This window comes from Cucurbita pepo, chromosome 9 (assembly GCF_057944985.1).
Source record: "Cucurbita pepo subsp. pepo isolate OVF chromosome 9, ASM5794498v1, whole genome shotgun sequence".
NCBI classification, from domain to species: Eukaryota; Viridiplantae; Streptophyta; class Magnoliopsida; order Cucurbitales; family Cucurbitaceae; genus Cucurbita; species Cucurbita pepo.
Genome location: NC_141806.1, coordinates 5,912,870 through 5,932,072, shown reverse-complemented (window position 1 = coordinate 5,932,072; position 19,203 = coordinate 5,912,870). Strand labels below are relative to the sequence as shown.

General features: G+C 35.2%; 1 protein-coding gene across 1 annotated transcript; it reads right to left on the bottom strand.

Annotated features, from left to right (window-relative positions):
* Positions 1 to 10,816: 10,816 nt before the first annotated feature.
* LOC111802090 (cysteine proteinase inhibitor 8) lies at positions 10,817 to 11,161 on the bottom strand. Its single transcript, XM_023686336.2, has one exon. It carries the CDS (start codon positions 11,159 to 11,161, stop codon positions 10,817 to 10,819), a length of 345 nt encoding a protein of 114 aa, XP_023542104.2.
* Positions 11,162 to 19,203: the final 8,042 nt, after the last annotated feature.

Sequence of the window (19,203 nt, the reverse complement as noted above, 5' to 3'; positions counted from 1 at the left end):
AATTAATAAAATGTTTTGTTAAAGTCAACTTAGGGGCAAAAAAGTAATTTTGTTTCCCTTCTCGCGGCCTGAAGTAACCCTAATTGGCAATTAGAGGAGAAAAGAAAGGAAAACGAAAGAGAGAAGATTAGGATTTTGGAGGGGGAAGAACAAAAATGTAAATTGGTTAATTATGGCAATTGAAATTAGATTTTTGCAAGAGATCTTCACAAGAAACGTTCATCGAACTTAAAAGATGTAACGACCCTACATTTCTATTTACTTAGAGTCGCTACTCACGTCTCATGCTCTTCTAAAATGCGGAATATCTGATTAAAAGAAAACATTATAGTATAAATGTTAAAAACTTTTAAAACACCTTCTACTCTGGAAAACAAAGTCATGATTTTACGTGCTTAATACGAAATACAAAAAATTTAAAGAAAATAAAAACAATACAAGACAATTTAAAACAATGAAATGCAAAGAAACCTATTCGAACCTAAGACTAGGAATTTAAATATGAGTCTACCCTATGCACGTGTCATAGTCTCTGCTTGTAATGTTGCTGTCATCCGTACATGGGCACCTTGCCTTTACCTGAAAAATGATGTTGCACACGGCCTGAGTATTTCGATAAATACCCAGTAAGTGACCCCACTAAAGGGGTCATACTAAATGCAATCACATGCAAATATGCTCTAGAGACCTATCTCTTATCTCTTTCTCATACTAGGGTTGGCCTCCAGTCTCATACTATTATGGATGTGTAGTACTTCCCTACACACGACCCACACGTGCGAGTGTGAATCTCCAGGCGGCTCGCACACCCACTAGACCCTCTCTAGTCAAGCTAACTATCTGTAGCGTCGTTCGGAGGTCAGTAGAACCCCTGTGTCATGCTCTCCATGAACACCCTCATCATCACACTATGTGTCCCCGCACTCATCATCTCTAGGAGAAGTATCCCTATGCTTATGTAGACATAAGATGCATGAGATCCCTCTAGTTCTCATCTTAACCTCTCTTCTGACACAACCCTAGTCGCATCTCTTTGTTATGTTTAGTAACGCATGCTCGTTAGATATTTATATTAATATCATTTTCATAGTATTAGGGTTATGTCCTAGGTCGATCTATCAACCTGATGCAATATGACATTCATCATCATATAACATGCTTAATATGGAAAACATCAACATATTAAGATAAACGTCATGCAAACACATCATACTCATCATAACGCCATTAAGTGCATTAACCATGTCAAGTAGTCATACATCATAGCTCATACATCATAGCTCATACATCATAACTCATACAGCATCATATAACTAGCGTACGGTATCATAAGATACAGCTCATACATTATCATAGCTCATACATCATAAACATAAATACGCATGCGTCATCGTACGTCATTTCAATCAATCATAATTGTAACTCATATAATTTATAGTATATCCTACCGTAAGACCACTTACTTGATTAGTTTAGCTTAATGTCACCAATTTATACTTGAAGAAAGTTTGATTTTGTCCTTTTTATCGAAGTCAACCTATATGAACCCATGACATCAATTTCAAGTTCAATTCTCTACATTTTACAATACTCCATATATTAGACTACATGCGAGCACCAGAAACTTTGCATGAGTAGAGTGTATGAGCTATAATATACATACATACATATATATATACATAAATATATATATATATATATATATATATGTTTCTTGCCCCGACTATGTGGCTTCGTTGGACCTTAGGCAAGGTTTTCGCTCATCGAACTTCGCTTATGCAGAATTCAAGCTTGTTCGACCACACACGCAGCCTCCGCATGCATGTTCAATCGTCTGCGACACATCCGACTTGCCTCTACGATAGGCCAAGTCATTTGGCTCGACCTTGACTCTGCTCGGGCCAAGGTCTCTCAATGCAACGTCGCATCTCATCTTGTTATCTCGATCCCCATCGATAGGGTCCATATGTCTTGACGCCATCCCGAGTCTCGGGATGTCGTCGGCCATCATAACTCGTTCAGTCATGCCATCGAGAATGGGCCCGCGTGTCGTTCATCTCATCGAAACTTTCCGAACATCCATCCATCCGGGTTCTATCGAGGGATAGGCCCAGTCCGTGCCCAGGCCGAGTCATTTATGGATACCGTACCGGATAGCGGGTGTATGTAGCAACCTCCACCACGCGGGCTAGGGCACAATACCGGCACACCCGTGCCGTCCGATACTGTCCTTCAAAAACCATTTCAAAGGAAGTCGCCCGAGACACTCGTCTCGACATGCTCGCCCACACTGTGACACACGTATGTGCCACAGGGTAGCTCACTTAGGCCACAGGGCCCAGGGGTGGTGGAGAGCTGACACCATGGTACCCTATGTTTTGAGCTATTTTCATTCTACCAGGCATAGACATGATTTTGGTGAGTTGTCATACAGTGTCGTGCATTGTCCGTCCGATGTCTGATTGACATCAAACTTGGCGAGCATTCATATTTCATATGGACAGACTTAACTCCCGAACCGCATGTCCAAATTCATTTTGAAACTCCAACTTTTGAGATTAAGGCCCGATGTCCTACCCGGCCCTTCAACAAGCCTATATTTGCCCTTCATGTCTATTTTGATGTCTCTGTCTTGCTTGTGTCTCAACATGTCTTCAATGCCCACTTTGCGTGGTGGTGTGTTGGATGATGCATCGTCCTCCTCGATCGCATCATGACACTCTTCTATATTGGCCCGCATATGGTCGGATGGGCGTCTCTTGAGGGACGCCACTTTGCTTGTCATGGCGTGAGGGTCACAACCAACTCTCTTCATAGTATGGATGTGACATTCTCCCCCACTTAACTTAGTCATCATCCTCGATGACTTACTCGGGTCACAATCATATTGCAGATTGTGACACACAACATCAGGAACCGTCACCGCCGCCAGCAACTGCACCCCATGAACCAATGGAGTTCGCAACACCACGGACTGCGGATTCAACGCTGGATGCCGATCACGATGATGATCTAGTGGCCAGGTATCGGAGGATGGACGACCTAGTGGGAGGAGGTGAACCACCTGGACTGGCGGCGCGTGAACTCGAACAAGAGGTGGCCGAACTGCATGCCATTTGCGCAGATGAACCGAACACCTTCGCCGAAGCAGAAAGGAACCCGTGCTGGCTGAAGGCAATGCAGGATGAGATGACATCCATCACCGAGAACAAGACGTGGAGTCTGAAGGATATGTCGTTGGGACACCGAGCCATAGGGCTCAAATGGGTCTTCAAACTAAAGCACAACGAAAAGGGAGAAGTTGTGAAACACAAGGTCCGTCTGGTGGCAAAGGGCTACGTCCAGAAGCAAGGAATGGATTTCGAGGAGGTATTGCGCCGGTGGCAAGGTTAAAATCCGTCTACCTTTTGCTAGCAATCGCGGCATATTGCTCTTGGGAGGTCCACCACATGGACATGAAGTCCGCTTTCCTTAACGAAAAGTTGAAGGAGACCGTCTACGTCCGACAACCACCTGACTTCCTAGACAATGACAACCCTAGTAAAGTACTGCGCCTGCACAAGGCAATCTACGGGCTTCGGCAAGCACCATAAGCCTGGAACGCAAAGCTCGACAGTAGCCTACTATCACTGAAGTTCAAGCGATGTGCCTCTGAGCATGGCATGTACACGCACGGCCACGGCGAGCAACGACTGATTGTAGGAGTGTACGTTGAAGACCTCATAATCACTGGAGGTGACATGGAAATCCTTGGAAGATTCAAGAGGGAGATGTCAAAGAACTTCAAGATGAGCGATCTTAGTGTACTCAGCTACTATCTCGGCATCGAAGTGCAATAGAGTACTGTCGGCATCACCATCTGTCAAAGTGCGTACGCAAACAAGCTGCTGGACACTACTGGGCTAGCAGACAGTAACCCTACAAAGACGCCAATGGAGGCCCGACTCCAGCTGAGGAAGATCGGCACTACGACAGTAGTCGACTCCACCAATTACCGCAGCATTGTCGGGAGTCTGCGTTATCTAGTAAACACACGCCCTAATCTTGCTTATTATGTTGGATATGTGAGTAGGTTTATGGAAACACCTCGGGAGGGGCATCTAGTGACTGTCAAACGCATCTTGCGCTATGTAGCCGGAACCAGAGGCTGGGGTGTAAGATACTGCGCAGGGAGAGGAAAGGAAAAGCTTGAGCTGGTCGGCTACAGTGATAGTGACATGACCGGTGACGTTGATGATCGTAAGAGCACCAACGGGATGATTTACTTCCTCTCAGGTGGTGCGATCTGCTAGCAATCAACTAAGCAAAAGGTAGTTGCTTTATCTTCTTGCGAAGCAGAGTACATTGCCGCTTCGACAACAGCAACACAGGGGATCTGGCTTGCGCGACTGATGGAAGAACTCATCGAAAAAGAAGGCGATCCACCAATACTTTATGTGGACAACAAAGTTACGATCTCCCTGATCAAAAATCCAGTTTTGCATGACCAGAGCAAGCACATAGAGATCCGGTTCCATTAGATTCGGGAGTGTGCAGATCGAGGGCTTATCAAGATTGATTTCATCCGAACAGAGGAATAGCTTGGAGACATCTTCACCAAGTCTCTAGCACGGGTAAAATTTTAGGAACTACGTTCAAAGATTGGAGTTCAAATAATAAGGTAGATATACAGCAGGTTTTAGGAGGAGATTGTTAGATCAAAGTCAGAGAATTCCCTATTTAGCTTTACATGTTTTAATCAATGGATTGAATATCTTCCTTTCACTATGGACAAACGTCGGCCACTCTAAGCATTTTTAGGATAAGTTAATAATTTAATTAGGTGAATTCTGATGGGAGAAAACATCACCTCTTTCTGAAGCAAAGTCAAATCTCAATTTTTCTCTCGGTTATTTTTAAACTTTCTGTTTTTATTTTCTTCCAAAAACTCATTTTTTGCATTTATTAAACCACGTAAAAACAATATTTTCTGTTTTCTTGAAAATCATATCATATCATTTTACAACATAGCCTTTAAAACATATATCGGGGTTGTATATCATGCCAAAACATATCTATTGTGTATCATTCATGTTATCCATCGTATTATATCATATCGTGCACATAACATGTCCTTCAACATACCATATCATATCATACATAACATGTATCATATCGTCAAATATATCATATCATAACATGTATCATATCATCAACATATCATATCGTAGTTATATCATATCACAGACATATCATTTCATAAACATCTCACACATATCAAACATATGACACATGCAGAACTACGGGGCACGTGTCATCATACAAAATACAAACTTCTAACCATGCCGGTAATAAGACCCCTTACTTGGTTGACCTAGGTCGGAGTTTCTGATTATGATTTGTACTAACTTGAATCTGCTCGTCAACATCCAATTTAGCCTCATATCAATCTTCTTGATGATATAAATTAAAACAAAATGACTTCAAAGATGAGTCACCTTGTAGTTCAATTATTTCAGAATAAATAAATATCTCAGACACATTTATTCTATCACTTCTTTTTTTCTTTTTTTCCAAATCGAGTCTATTGTTCCACATTTAAAATTTTTGAAATTAAAAATTATGTAACGACCCTAAATTTTCTACTTAACCTAAGGTGGCTACGGTAATACATATCATGAACATTGAGTGCAGAAATACATAGTTTAAGTTTCTACATAAAACATAATTTCATCTTAAATCATAGTCATGGACCTACGTGTTCGAAAACATCTTTAAAATGACACAAAAATACTAATGGAAATAAATAAACATTAAAATTAAATACACGTTATTTTAACCTAAATCTAAGAAATAAGTACAACTACCCTATTCATGTGTCATGGTCTCGAATTGTGATGTCGTCGTCAGCCATATAGGAACGCCTTATTTTTACATGAAAAATAAGAGTAGCACGTAGCTTGAGAATTTTAAGAAATACTCAGAGAGTGACCCCCCTATCGGGGTTAAATGCAAACACATACAAGTTCATGAATGAGATCTATCACAATAGCCTATTTTCCTTTCCTTTGGCGGTTATCCTAGACGGGCTGATTGGATGTGTATATTCTGTCCTACACATGGTCCACACGTGTGAGTATGGACCCACCAATCGGTTCACACACCTCTTGGGCCCCTATCTTGTCGGGTGAGCATTCTCTGGTAACTGTTGATGCCAAAAATATAATAATCGTTTTCTTGCCTAACCATCGCAGCATTATGATAAACATAATGATCGTTCTTCTGCCTAGCTGTTACAACATTATGATAACCATAATGATTGTTTTCCTGCCTCGTAGGGTACGCGTTTATACCATCGTAAAAAGGGAGTATTTCCCGACATATGTACACATTTTTTTCTATTTTCATTATCATGTATTAACAACTCTAGCGTTTTCGTTCACATCATATCATTATCATAACATTTCATGTAATTTTGGGGTTGTGTATCATGTCAAAACATATTATTGCATGTCATGCATATCATACATCTTATCATGTCAAGTGTATCGTACATAAGCATATTAAGTCTCCTAACATATTATATCATAAAGCATATCACAATATGCGTCGTATCGTCAAACGTATCGTACCATAACATATATCATATCATTCACATATCATATCATACTATATATATATATATATATATATATATATCATTCACGTATCATATCTCAAACTTATCGTCAAACGCATCGTACCATAACATAATATAGATCATATCCTTCACATATCATATTTATCATATCTCAAACGCATCACATCATTTCATAAACATTTCACACATATCAAGCACGTGCAGAACTATGGGGCACGTGTCATCATACAACATCAATTTCTAAACATCAATTACTTGGATGCCAAATTAGCTTGCTTTCATCCCAGGATTCGTGTCGTTCTCAGTCAGAATCACAATATGCTTGTAATCTCGAGTTGTTTTCAGATGGTAGTAGAAGTTCTTGACTTGACGTACCTTTTATGTACCTTAGAATTTGAAGAGCTGCCACCTAATGTGGTTTTCTTGATTCATGCATAAATTGACTAAGCATACAAACTGAATACACTATGTCAAGCCTAGTAACATTTAAATATATTAAGGAAGTTTCAGATTTTGCTCCATAGGAAATTTTTCTAGACGTGATCTTGTAAGACCTGTGTTTTGAAGAATGCCTAAAGCATACTTCATTTGAGACATAAAAGTTCCTTTTCTAGATCGAGAAAATTCAATGCCTAGGAAAATTTCAAATTCCCTAAATCTTTGATAAGGAATTTCTCAAGTAAACAAGTCTTGAGTTGTTGAATTTCTTTGAGATCATCGTCTGTTAACCGAATATCATCAACATCGATAAGAATTGCAGTGAAAGAAGTACCTATACTCTTAATAAATAAAAAGTAATATGTTTTTGACTGAGTGTAGCCTGCATTTTGTATAGTGGTAGAGAATATGGAGAACCACTTGCGAGAAGCTTGTTTTAACCCATAAAGAGATTTATGTAGCCAACATACTGTATTCTCCCCCTATTAGTGAAGACCTGGTGTAAAGACATGTAGACTTCCTCGTCTAGATTACCATGGAGAAAGACATTTGAACTATGAGTGAACCATTTTCGAGAAGTAACAATAGTGAGTAAGCAACGAAGTGTAGTAATTTGTTGTAAGAGAAAATGTCTCGTTGTAATCAATACCTTCAACCTGAATGTAACCTTTTGCTATCAGTCGAGCTTTATAACGTTCAACAGAACCATCAGAGTTGTATTTAATCGTGTAAACCCAACGATAGCCAATAGCTTTATAGCTAGGTGGTAGGAAAACGAGGGACTAAGTGTGTTTACGTTCCAAATCTGCAATTTCAGCATTCAAAACCTACTGCCATAATGGGTTTCCAACTGCCTCATCATAGATTATAGGTTCTGTCTGAGCTGTAATAAGAGCTAAAAAAGCATGTTGACTAAGAGAAAAATGAGAGAATGAAAGGTAATGATGAAGGGGATACCTGGTGCCAGTGCTGGGACTTGAGCTAGAGATTAAATGATTGGCTGCAGAAGACATCTCATAATCATTATGCCAAGGTGAAGGCTGTTTGGTACGAGTAGAACGTCGAAGTGGAACTGATGTATCAGGTGAGGTAGGATTAGAATTAGTGGGTGAATCTAGAGAAGGAATAGAAGGTGAAGGAGACGAAGAAATAGGGGGAAAATGAATGTTTGAGTAGAATGAATCATGGAGTGGTAAAATGGGAGTTGAAGAAGCTAATGTCAAAGTTTGTGAAGCTGATGAAAAAGGAAAATCGTCTTTACAAAATTTAACATCATGGATGATGAAGAATTTGTGAGATTGTATGTCACACAACTTGTAACCTTTGTGACTACTGGTTCAAAATTTTTATTAAGATGTACTACAATTGCACAACATTTACAGCTAAAAACTTTAAGATGATGAAATGTAGGTGGTCGTTTATAGAGTGCTTCAAAGTGTGTGTTGTTAGATAATAATGGGAACGATGTTTTATTTATCAGATAAACAGCAGTTAAAATGCACTCGTCCCAAAAATTAAGTGGAACCTGTGACTCAAAGAGGGGAGACCTAGCGACATTGAGGATATGACAATGCTTATGTGCTACGACTCCATTTTGTTGTGGAGTATAACAAGTGCGCTGAAATTCAATGCCGTAAGAAGTAAAGAATGGTTGCAATGAGAGAAACTCAGTCCAATTGTTTGATCGTATTATCTTGATAGTAGTGTGAAATTGAGTTTGAACGAATTTAACAAAGTTCATTAACAAATGATGTACTTCTAAGTTATCTTGCATTAGAAAAACTCAAGTACATCGAGTAAAATAATCAACAATAGTGAGAAAAAAAACGCAAACCAGAATGGGTAGAAATTTTATGAGGTTCCCAAACATCAAAATGTAACAAATCAAAGGCAGAATATGTTGTTATTGAGCTTCTTGGAAAAGATAACCTAGTTTATTTTTTCGAACGGGAAAATACTACAGTTATGAGAAAAAAGTAGTATTATTCAGATGCAATTGATCCTCTATAAATTTAAAACGAGAAAATGTAGGATGACCTAGGTGTAAATGCCACAAATCATGACTGAGATACTTGATGAGGTGAAGATTTGATTAGAGATGAACAAATATGATAGAGACCTCCGAATTGTTTATCCGAGCCAATCATCTTCCCCACGCCAATTCTTGCATAACACAAGAAATGATTGCAACCTTTGGTTTAGTTATAATAGAAGCTTTGGATATTATATGACACGTAGCTCTACTATCGAGAATCCATGAATTAGAAGTAACATTGTTAATGGATAATGCATGTAACGCCCCAAGCCCACCGCTGACAGATATTTTCCTCTTTGGGCTTTCTCTTTCGGGCTCCCTCTCAAGGCTTTAAAACAAATTTGGTAGGGAAAGGTTTCCACATCTTTATAAAATCTTTATAAAGGGTGTTTCGTTCTCCCTTCCAACCACTGGTGGAATATGACATCATTTACGGAATATCATTAATGAATTTTTTATTTTTGTGCATATTAAACATGTCATACACCTATACGTAAAATGTTTGATTTATATGACAACCAAATCTGGTCATCTTCATTATGTTTGGTCAAACAAGATGGATTCACTATTGTGTGCCTTGTCATTATTGTTTTCTTACTCAAGTGGGAAATGGTTGTGGACGATGATGACACTCATTTTAGTCGGTGGAACATAAGCCAAATCTACCATTTTGGTCTTTCTTTACGTTTAAGGTTTTCTCTAAATTTATGAACTTGAGAAATTTCAACTCTAAGGGTTTCGTAAGTTATCTTTACATTATTATCGAGCTTCAAATAAATTATTATAATTTTCTCGAGGCATAGGATTCTCCTATAGACTTGTGAGAAGGAATAAATTTAAATACAGGATGGGTAGAAGAAGTTGTGATACTTGGCTCGATCCATGATCTGAAACGACGCTACGGAATATAATATATTAAACGAGTACACCAATTCTAAGGATCCATAAGCTTAATTGCAGATCCGGCACAACGACAAAAATGTTTACATTGTTTGGTCTTAGATTTTTATTTCAATTTTGAATTTTGTATATCTAGCAAAAAGATATACAATAGTATCTTTGTATTGTATTCGGCTCAATCCTTTTAATAAAAGATTGGACCAAGTTTCATTTAATTGAAAGTCAATTAAAAGAACGAAGAGTAATTACTAGATTACCCTCACGAGCAAAATCACGAGAAGACTCCTACTATAAGGATGGCAGCTCGTATCCAATCGTCGTTAGAGAGAGAAATTTTATATTTTTGTCCACTTTGAGTATAAAGTCTCGTGGCTTTGTTTTGGGCTTCCCAGAAGACTCATATGAATCGAGATAATATTCTTTGATTATAAATACGCGATCATTCCCTAAATTAACTGAGGTGGGACTTTCATCTCACGTGAACTTTTAAAATAAATTTAAAAGTTTTTTATTTATTTTTATTTTTTTAAAGATAACTATAAAAAGTTGAATTGCATTTTTTTCATAAAAAAAAAAAAAAAAAAAAAAAAATTAATTACAAAGTATTTTTAATTTTTGTTTGTTACTGTATATTTATTTTAGTTTTCTTTTTTTTTTAGATATTGTGTTTTCTAATCCAATGAAATGGTATCGTCCAATGTGCAATAGGAAGCACTTGAGATATTAGTAACTTTTCCTTTTCCTTTTAATATAACATTACATACGACATTTTAGATCAGATTATCCAAGAAAAAAGAAAATTAAATTAAGGTTTTATTGATGAGTTAGGAGAGAGGCTTGAAGGACACGAGCTGCTTGGAATGCTCCCATTTCTTCTCCAACACGACGGCCTGATATTGCGCATCCAAACTTCCATCCTTGACTTCGATAACGAGGTGGTAGTTGATTCCAGAGGCGACCTGTGATTCGCCGCTAACGACCCTCTTGTATACGAAGTTGTTTTTGGATTCCAAGTTGTTCTCTTTCACAGCGAACTTTCCGATCTCTTGAATGTGCGGATCATCCACGTCTGCAATCGGCTTCCAAGAGCCGACTTGATTCTCGTTTTGAGCGATGGCTAGGATCGGGAGGAGAAGGACGAGGAAGAGTGAAGCGGAGTAGGATTTCATCGTAAGCGTAGAGGGAGCGGGTGAATGAACAAATGATAGAAAGGAAAGTTTTGGTGAGGAGTGTGGTGTGTTAGGGCAATTTATAAAGAGTTTGGTCGTAAGGGATGCCAAATCATACTTATGGCAACCTAACCCTACTTTTTGTTTTTTCATAGGATTAAGAGACACCATTTCTAAAATTTACCATGTTCCAAAAACAATTAAAAAGAATGTTTTCTTTTTATTTTTTTTTTTTGTTAGTTTTTATTTAGCTCATTCATTTAAAAAAGTTATACTTCACTCCTAAGTTTTGAGTTTGGTTTCTATTTAGGGTTTAAGTTTGACTTCCAACTTCCACTCATGTCAAATTTAGTTTAAAATTATTTTTAATTTATTTTTGCATCACTATTAAAATTAATTACAAAATTCTATTTCATAGTATTTAAAACCTCAATTTAATAGTTGAAAACTAAACTAAAAAAAAAAAAAAAAAAAAATACCAGGCGGCCTAAACATTTCAAAGAATATTCACTAAGTGATCTACTATAGGTTAAGTATTAAAAAATATTTAATAAGTGATCTCATGGTTGGTGTCGATAAATATTATCACATGCAACATGGTTTATGGTGGGACCTATTTCCCAGGACTATTCCTTGGGTTCTACTCTCTTTTTCCGGTAGGGCTGGAGGTAGGGCTAGATGTACAGTACTTCTCTATGCACAATGTAACACCAGAGCACAAATGAAAATTAACTTTCTCAATTTTTTCTTTTTGGTTCGAATTTTCGAGATTTTATTGAGAGCCTTAGAGTAAAAGTTTAAAGAGGAGGGAGAAGAGATAAATGTTTGGAATAATTCCAAGAATATAAGAAACATATAAAAGAAAATAGTGAAAAATTAATAAAATGTTGGTTAAAGTCAACTAATGGGCAAAAAAGTAATTTTGTTTCCCTTCTCGCCGGCCATTAGAGGAGAAAATAAAGGAAAACAAAAGAGAAAGAAGATTAGGATTTTAGAGGAGGTTGGAGGAGGACGAACAAAAATGTAAATTCGTCAATTATGGCAATTGAAATTAGATTTTGGCAAGAGATCTTCACAAGAAACGTTCATCGACTTAAAAGATGTAACGACTATACATTTCTATTTACTTAAAGTCACTATTAACGTCTCATGCTCTTCTAAAATGCCAAATATCTCTTAAAAGAAAAAGATCATCTATATTATAAATGTTAAAAACATTTAAAACTCCTTTTAATCTGGAAAAAAAAGTCATGATTTTACGTGCTTAATACGAAATACTAAAAATTTAAAGAACATAAAAACAATACAAGACAATTTAAAACAATGAAATGCAAAGAAACTTATTCGAAACTAAGACTAGGAATTTAAATATGAGTCTACCCTATGCACGTGTCATAGTCTCTGCTCGTAATGTTACTGTCATCCATACATGGGCGCCTTGCCTTTACTTGAAAAATGATGTGGCACACGACCTGAGTATTTTGAAAAATACTTAGTGAGTGACCCCACTATAGAGGTCATACTAAATGCAATCACATGCAAATATGCTCTAAGGACCTATCTCTTATCTCTTTCTCATATTAGGGTTGGTCTCCAGTCTCAGACTACTATAAATGCTACACGTGCGAGTGTAAATCTCCAGGCGGCTCGCACACCCACTGGACTCTCTCTGGTCAAGCTAACTATATGTAGCGACGTCAGGAGGTCAGCAGAACCCCTGTTGTCATGACGGTCCATAACCCATTTGATCATGATGGTCCATACTTCATTGCATTGAAAAATCAGTTGTGACTGGTTGCACCACCTTCAATCCTCTGTTCGTCATAATTTGTGAATCATTTGTCACGTGGCTCTCACTTGTTCACACATAAGTAATTGTTTAACATACAATAACTTGTCTCCCTCCTTCCTTTGTAAAACACTATCATTACACTCTTTGAAACTTTCATAAGGTAAAATTCTTAACATGTAAGCCCTAATCCATATGAGTCATAAATATTTCTTTTACCTGCACGAATCTTTCAAAAGCATCTTGTCACATGGAATTCAAAAAACTTTAATTTCTTATAAAAGGTCTTTACGAGTAGTTTTCTCCTTTTCCTCTTAGAACCCCAAAAAATATTAATCCCCTTTAGATGCATACTTACCCTAAAGATCATAAATGAGTCTCATATAAAATTTCATAACGTTTGATATCCTTTAAGGTCTTGGAAGATTCTTAGAATTTTTATAGGGGTATTTTGGTCATTTACCATCCCAAATCTTCGTTTACATCCTAACATATTCCTATGGCCTTGAGACTTTTCATAATCTCTTTAAACCATGACATAAGGTTCCTTATTAAATTTCATGTCATTTAGAGGCCACTTAGTTTGAAGATCTGACTTTTATACTTAAAAATCTGGCTTCAAATAAGAATCTTAAAACCTTAACTATGATATTACCTTTGAAACATCTCGACATGGCTAGAAGAATCCAACATTAATTTCCACAAAAAAATAGTTTATACTATGCTATTGGAATGTATTTGCATAGGAGTATAGGAGAGATTACCTTGGGACTTCTAGTTGATTTATAGACAATTTTTTCATTTATAATCCTGAAAATCTCATACTACATACCATCTCCATAAATACCTATAAAACTTTAAGCATGATCCTCATTCATATTGTGGCTCAAAATTTTTAAATCACATCATAACTTTCGTATTTGTGGTTGTTGTTAAACTTGACTTTAATCTCACATTTAGAACAAGACGTATAGAAATTTCTACCTTTCAATACTTCTAAAACTCAAATTCGATTAAAGGCACTCGTGACATTCACAAGTCACTTCAAGTATACAGTAGTTTACTTTCACGGTATTAGCTCGTAAGCTTTCAATTTGGTAACCCCATAACACTTCGTTTCATGTTCGTACCTATACCCTAATTTCATATTCACATACTTTGTAACTAAAAAATTTCTTTCAACACAACAGTCTTGTTCAATATTTATAGCAACATATAAGAAATTCTTATAGCTAGAATTTTCTCTTCCTACTTTTTTTTATTTTAAGAAACAAACTCGTAAGTATATATGCTTTCATACTCTTTCTTCCTACTTTTTTATTTTTTATTTAAGTATATATATGCTTTCGTACACTTTCATCCCAACGGTCATATGATGCATGATTTAACTATGTTTTGAGATAGTTGAATGAAACATTTAACCTTTCTTAACGAAATCCTTTTTATGTGTATACTAGTATTAAATAGCCTACTACTCTTCATTACACTCTAACTCTACTATCTCAATATAAATCTTACTAAATCTAAACAATACCGTGTGTAACACTCACATTCAAAGCATAGTAAATCATAGAAAAACATATAACATTATTTCTTATCTTTTGTACGACCTACTTAATGGTGGCAAAATATCTATTGTAGGGCCATTGAAACATTATGAGCAACTAGAATCTATAGGCATAGGACTCTAATTTCAACAGTAACGTCCCTATTTTTTTTTATATTAAAAACGACGTGACTAATGCGTGCGTAAAAAATCCATTCAAAATATTTCATAAAAGGTACCATGGGTTTAACATTCAAAATAAATACCTTAAAACACCGTAGTCATAAATAGCTAAGCGAAAATTAAATGTCATAATTAAATAAAATCAACAAGTCCTTAACTAACCTAAGGGCTACTAAACAAACATAAGTGTGACTACCGTGGTTCCATGGCCTCAATGGGTGCCTTACCTTTACTTGAAAGGACGATTGGCTATTGTGATATGTGCTCCATGTTGGATTTCTGCCCTAAAGCCCTATAATTAATTATTTAATTTTTAACTATAATTTTTATTATTTTATTTGTAATTTAATTATTATACATGTTATGAAAATCCAAGATTATTGATGTAATCGTGAACAGTATGTGATGACATACAAGAGGATCATGTTTGAATAATAACTTAAAAGGTCTATTAGTATATGAATAAGATTGGGTGTCTTACCCTAGTAATACTATTGATACGACTCACTTTGTAATTGTTATAAATGATTGGATCCAAATCATTCATGTGGAGACATGTAAGTGGGGGTATCCTATATAATGAGTTTGTATAGGACTAGAGCAAAAAATATTTAATAAATATTTAATATCTCTTTATATATCCATTAATTAAAAAGATTAATATTTCGCATGATGATCACATCTGTGAGTTATGAACTCATGTCTGTGAGGGCTTGTCCTTAATTTGTATGGGTGAGAATGACTCCTTTAGCCGATTCAATATGCCGACCATTTTGGAGACTTGACAAAATAGGCATTTGGAAACATAATATCATGAGATGAAATTCACTCATTTCCATATGAGGAAAGTAGATGAGTTGTTCTCATAAGTATTGATTTCCGGACTTGAACAATGGGGCCCCACCCTTTAGACTGGCATGAAAGGGACTTGGTTTATAATTGAATTATAAATAAATGGTTCATTAGATAATCAATAGTACTTGAGTGAAAGATATAACTGTAGGGGTAAAACTGTAACGAATCAGGAAGGAAAAAAAAAAAAAAAAAAAAAAAAAAAAAAAAAAAAAAAAAAAAAAAACCAGTCATCGAAAATTTCGCGGGGTCGCGGGATCATGTCCTCACCCCCCCACAACTCACCCAAATCTTCAGCCAAATGCCAAACCTCGACCTTGAAGGGAATGAAGGGAAGCATTAGGAACCGTTTTGATTTTATTATGAATTAAAAGAAAAGCAATAAATGCGAGAGTAAGAACTCTAACTTTGTAGAAACCCTAGCTTGCAAGACTCCTCGGAGTATTCCAACCATGCAGAAGTTCTTCAACATTCCACAAAATCTTCCTTACTATGACTCGAACACAAGGTCAAGGCTTGTGGGAGCCTCTTGAAAGAAAATCCCAAAGAGATTGGAGAAGGAGAGTTTCGAGAATTCTCTAAAGATGTAATTTCATTCTCGAAAGAAAGTGGGAGAGATTGATATCTCTTTCGCTCAACCCTATTTAAAGGGACACTTGGAGAATCTCTATCAAATAATATATTTACATATTTAATATATTAGGATATAATACTTTATGAAAATCATAATTAGATATTATAAGATATCCTAATATATATTTAATTAATTTGAATGAGATTCAAATTTCAAATATATTTTTATTTAATATATCAAATACATTAATTGATTTAATATTTAATTGTATCAAATACAATAAATATATTTTTATTCTTTAATTATCTAATATATTAAATATTAATTTGAACCCTTGAAATAAATATATTTTTCTCCATATATTAAATATTAATTTGAATCCTTCAAATTGAATATATTTGTTCTATTTATTTAATATATCTAATATATTAAATATTAATTTGACATTTCAAATTAAATTTATTTTCTCCTTTATATTTAACATATCTAATATATTAAATATCAATTTGAACCCTTCACATTTTCTTTCAAATAAATTGAACATTTTAGTGTTATTGTGAGCTAGCGAGGGGACCTTAGGGACCTACATATTATAAGCTCCAATGATACAAAATTAATTAATTAAACTCTTTAATTAATCAATTTTCATTCATTAACTATAGGTCACTTCACTATAGACCTAGAGTTGCACTCTTATGCACGCTAGGACAAGTTATGTCCATTGATATAATCATTACAAGCAAGTTGATCCTTCACGAGTTGTTCATAATTACAGCTGGGTCAAAAGTTTGTTTTACCCCTGTAATTACATCTTTCACCTTAAATACCATTGATTCTCTAATGAACAATTTATCTATGATTCAATCATAAACCAAGTCTCTCTCGGGCCAATGAGAGGGTGGGGCCTCATTGTTCAAGTCCCGAAATCAATACTTAAGAGAATAACTCATCTACTTTCCTTACATGGAAAGGAGTGAATTCCATCTCATGATATTATGTTCCCAACTCCCTATTTGGTCAAGTCCCCAAAATGGTTGGCATATTGAATCCGCTAATAGAGTCATTCTCACCCATGTAAATTAAAGGAAAAGCCCTCACAGATAGGAGTTCATAACTAACTCAGGATTAAGATGGAGTCCCATATGAACATTATGTGCAATACTACTCTTCTCAATTAACGGATTTATAAAGAATGATTAAATATTTCTTGGTTCAATCTTATACAAACTCATTGTATAGGATACCCCCACTCACATGTCTCCACAGGAATGATTTGGATCAAATCATTTGTAACGATTACAAAGTGGGCCGTATCAATAATGTTACCACGATAAGGCACCCAACCTTGTCCATATACTATAGACTCTTTAGGTTATTACTTGAACACAATCCTCTTGTATGTCAACCACATACTGTTCAAAATTACATTAATAACCTTGAATTGTCATACAATGGATACCAATTAAATTACAAATAAAATAATAAAATTATTGTTAAAAACTAAATAATTAATTACGAGGCTTTAGGACATAAATCCCAACAATCTCCCACTTGCACTAAAGCTCGTGAGACATGTGTCCTAGGGCATACTCTATACCCAACATGTTCTCCCACTTGCCCTAGAGAAGATGAGACATGTCTCGTAATCCTAGACATTCTAGATGACCCTCAAACACTTTAGCATAGAGAGCCATTTTATATAAATCAAAATAATTGTCATTAAAAGTCATCTTGGTCACTACCGCCATACTTTCTCTCTAATATCATTCTTTATAGATTGATCTTTTGTAAGGAATATTAGTTTTTGTATCACTATCATCACATTGAAAAGTGACAAGCTAAATCACATATGAAACACCTTTTAAATGTTTAAGAAATTATTATGGTCATAAAAGCAAAATATATATATATATATATATATATATATATATATATATATATATATATATATATATTCTGCTTGTATACCATACTTCACAATCTAAGGTAAAATTGATCTTAACATAAATTTCTCTAAATTTATGTAACTAATGTATCACTTAAAGATCAAATCTTTAACTCGGTATACAAAATAAATAAAAAATTCTCATTATCCATCGAGAGTATGAGAAAACTTTAATTTTTCATTTAATGGTCAGACCATTAGTTTAACCAATATATTCTAACTAACTGTATATTAAACATTAATTCTCATCTATGCATTAATTGTCTCCCACTCAGGAAAAGTAATTAATCATACTCTCAACATTAGAGGTTACTTAGGATACATTGGAGGTTACTTAGGATACATTGGAGGTTACTTAGGATACTATTCCTCTGACTTCATACTTCAATGATCATAATCATTCTTTAAGTCTTGCATCAAATATTTGACAACAATTTTGTCAAATATAATATACTTGAGACAATATTAACGTTTATCTTTAAATCTTTATTTGTAGGACAGCAACCACCAGAAAAAAATAATAATAAGTAAATAATTAAATAATTAAAATAATAATTTTCCTTAACTACTCTCCACTAACCCCTCTTCCTCTCCCAAACTTTCTCTCCTCAACCAATTCATCAGTCAAAATCTCAATTCAAAATACAGTATGCATAGCTTGTCTCTCCTCAACCAACTCACAAATACATAATACAGGATGCATTTTGTGGTTCCTACAACCAAAAAAAAAAAAGAAAAAAAAACAACCAGATTTACAAAAGCTGGAGATTTAATTTTTGGAGAGAGATCTTGCTTTCTTATTAAAGTCATATTTCAAATCTCCTTCTCATTTATCTTATAAGAAATCAGTAAGAATTAGATTTCCTTTTCCTCTAATTATTCAGAATTAGATCCCTTGTTCTTCCCATTATTTAGATTTTTTGTTATGATTTTAGGTCATAGAAAATAACTAGGATAAATGAGGCAAATATTTGTAATAAAAGAAAATACATAACCTATAGAAAAATTAAAGATAGGAAGTAAATACAACAGAGAGGAAAAAGAGAAGAAGAGAGGAAAAAGAGAACATAGCAGAAAAAGAGAAGGATAGGACAAAAAAAATTAACAGGTAACTAAGAAAGGAAAGATGGAAAGAAGAAAGAAAAGATTTGGA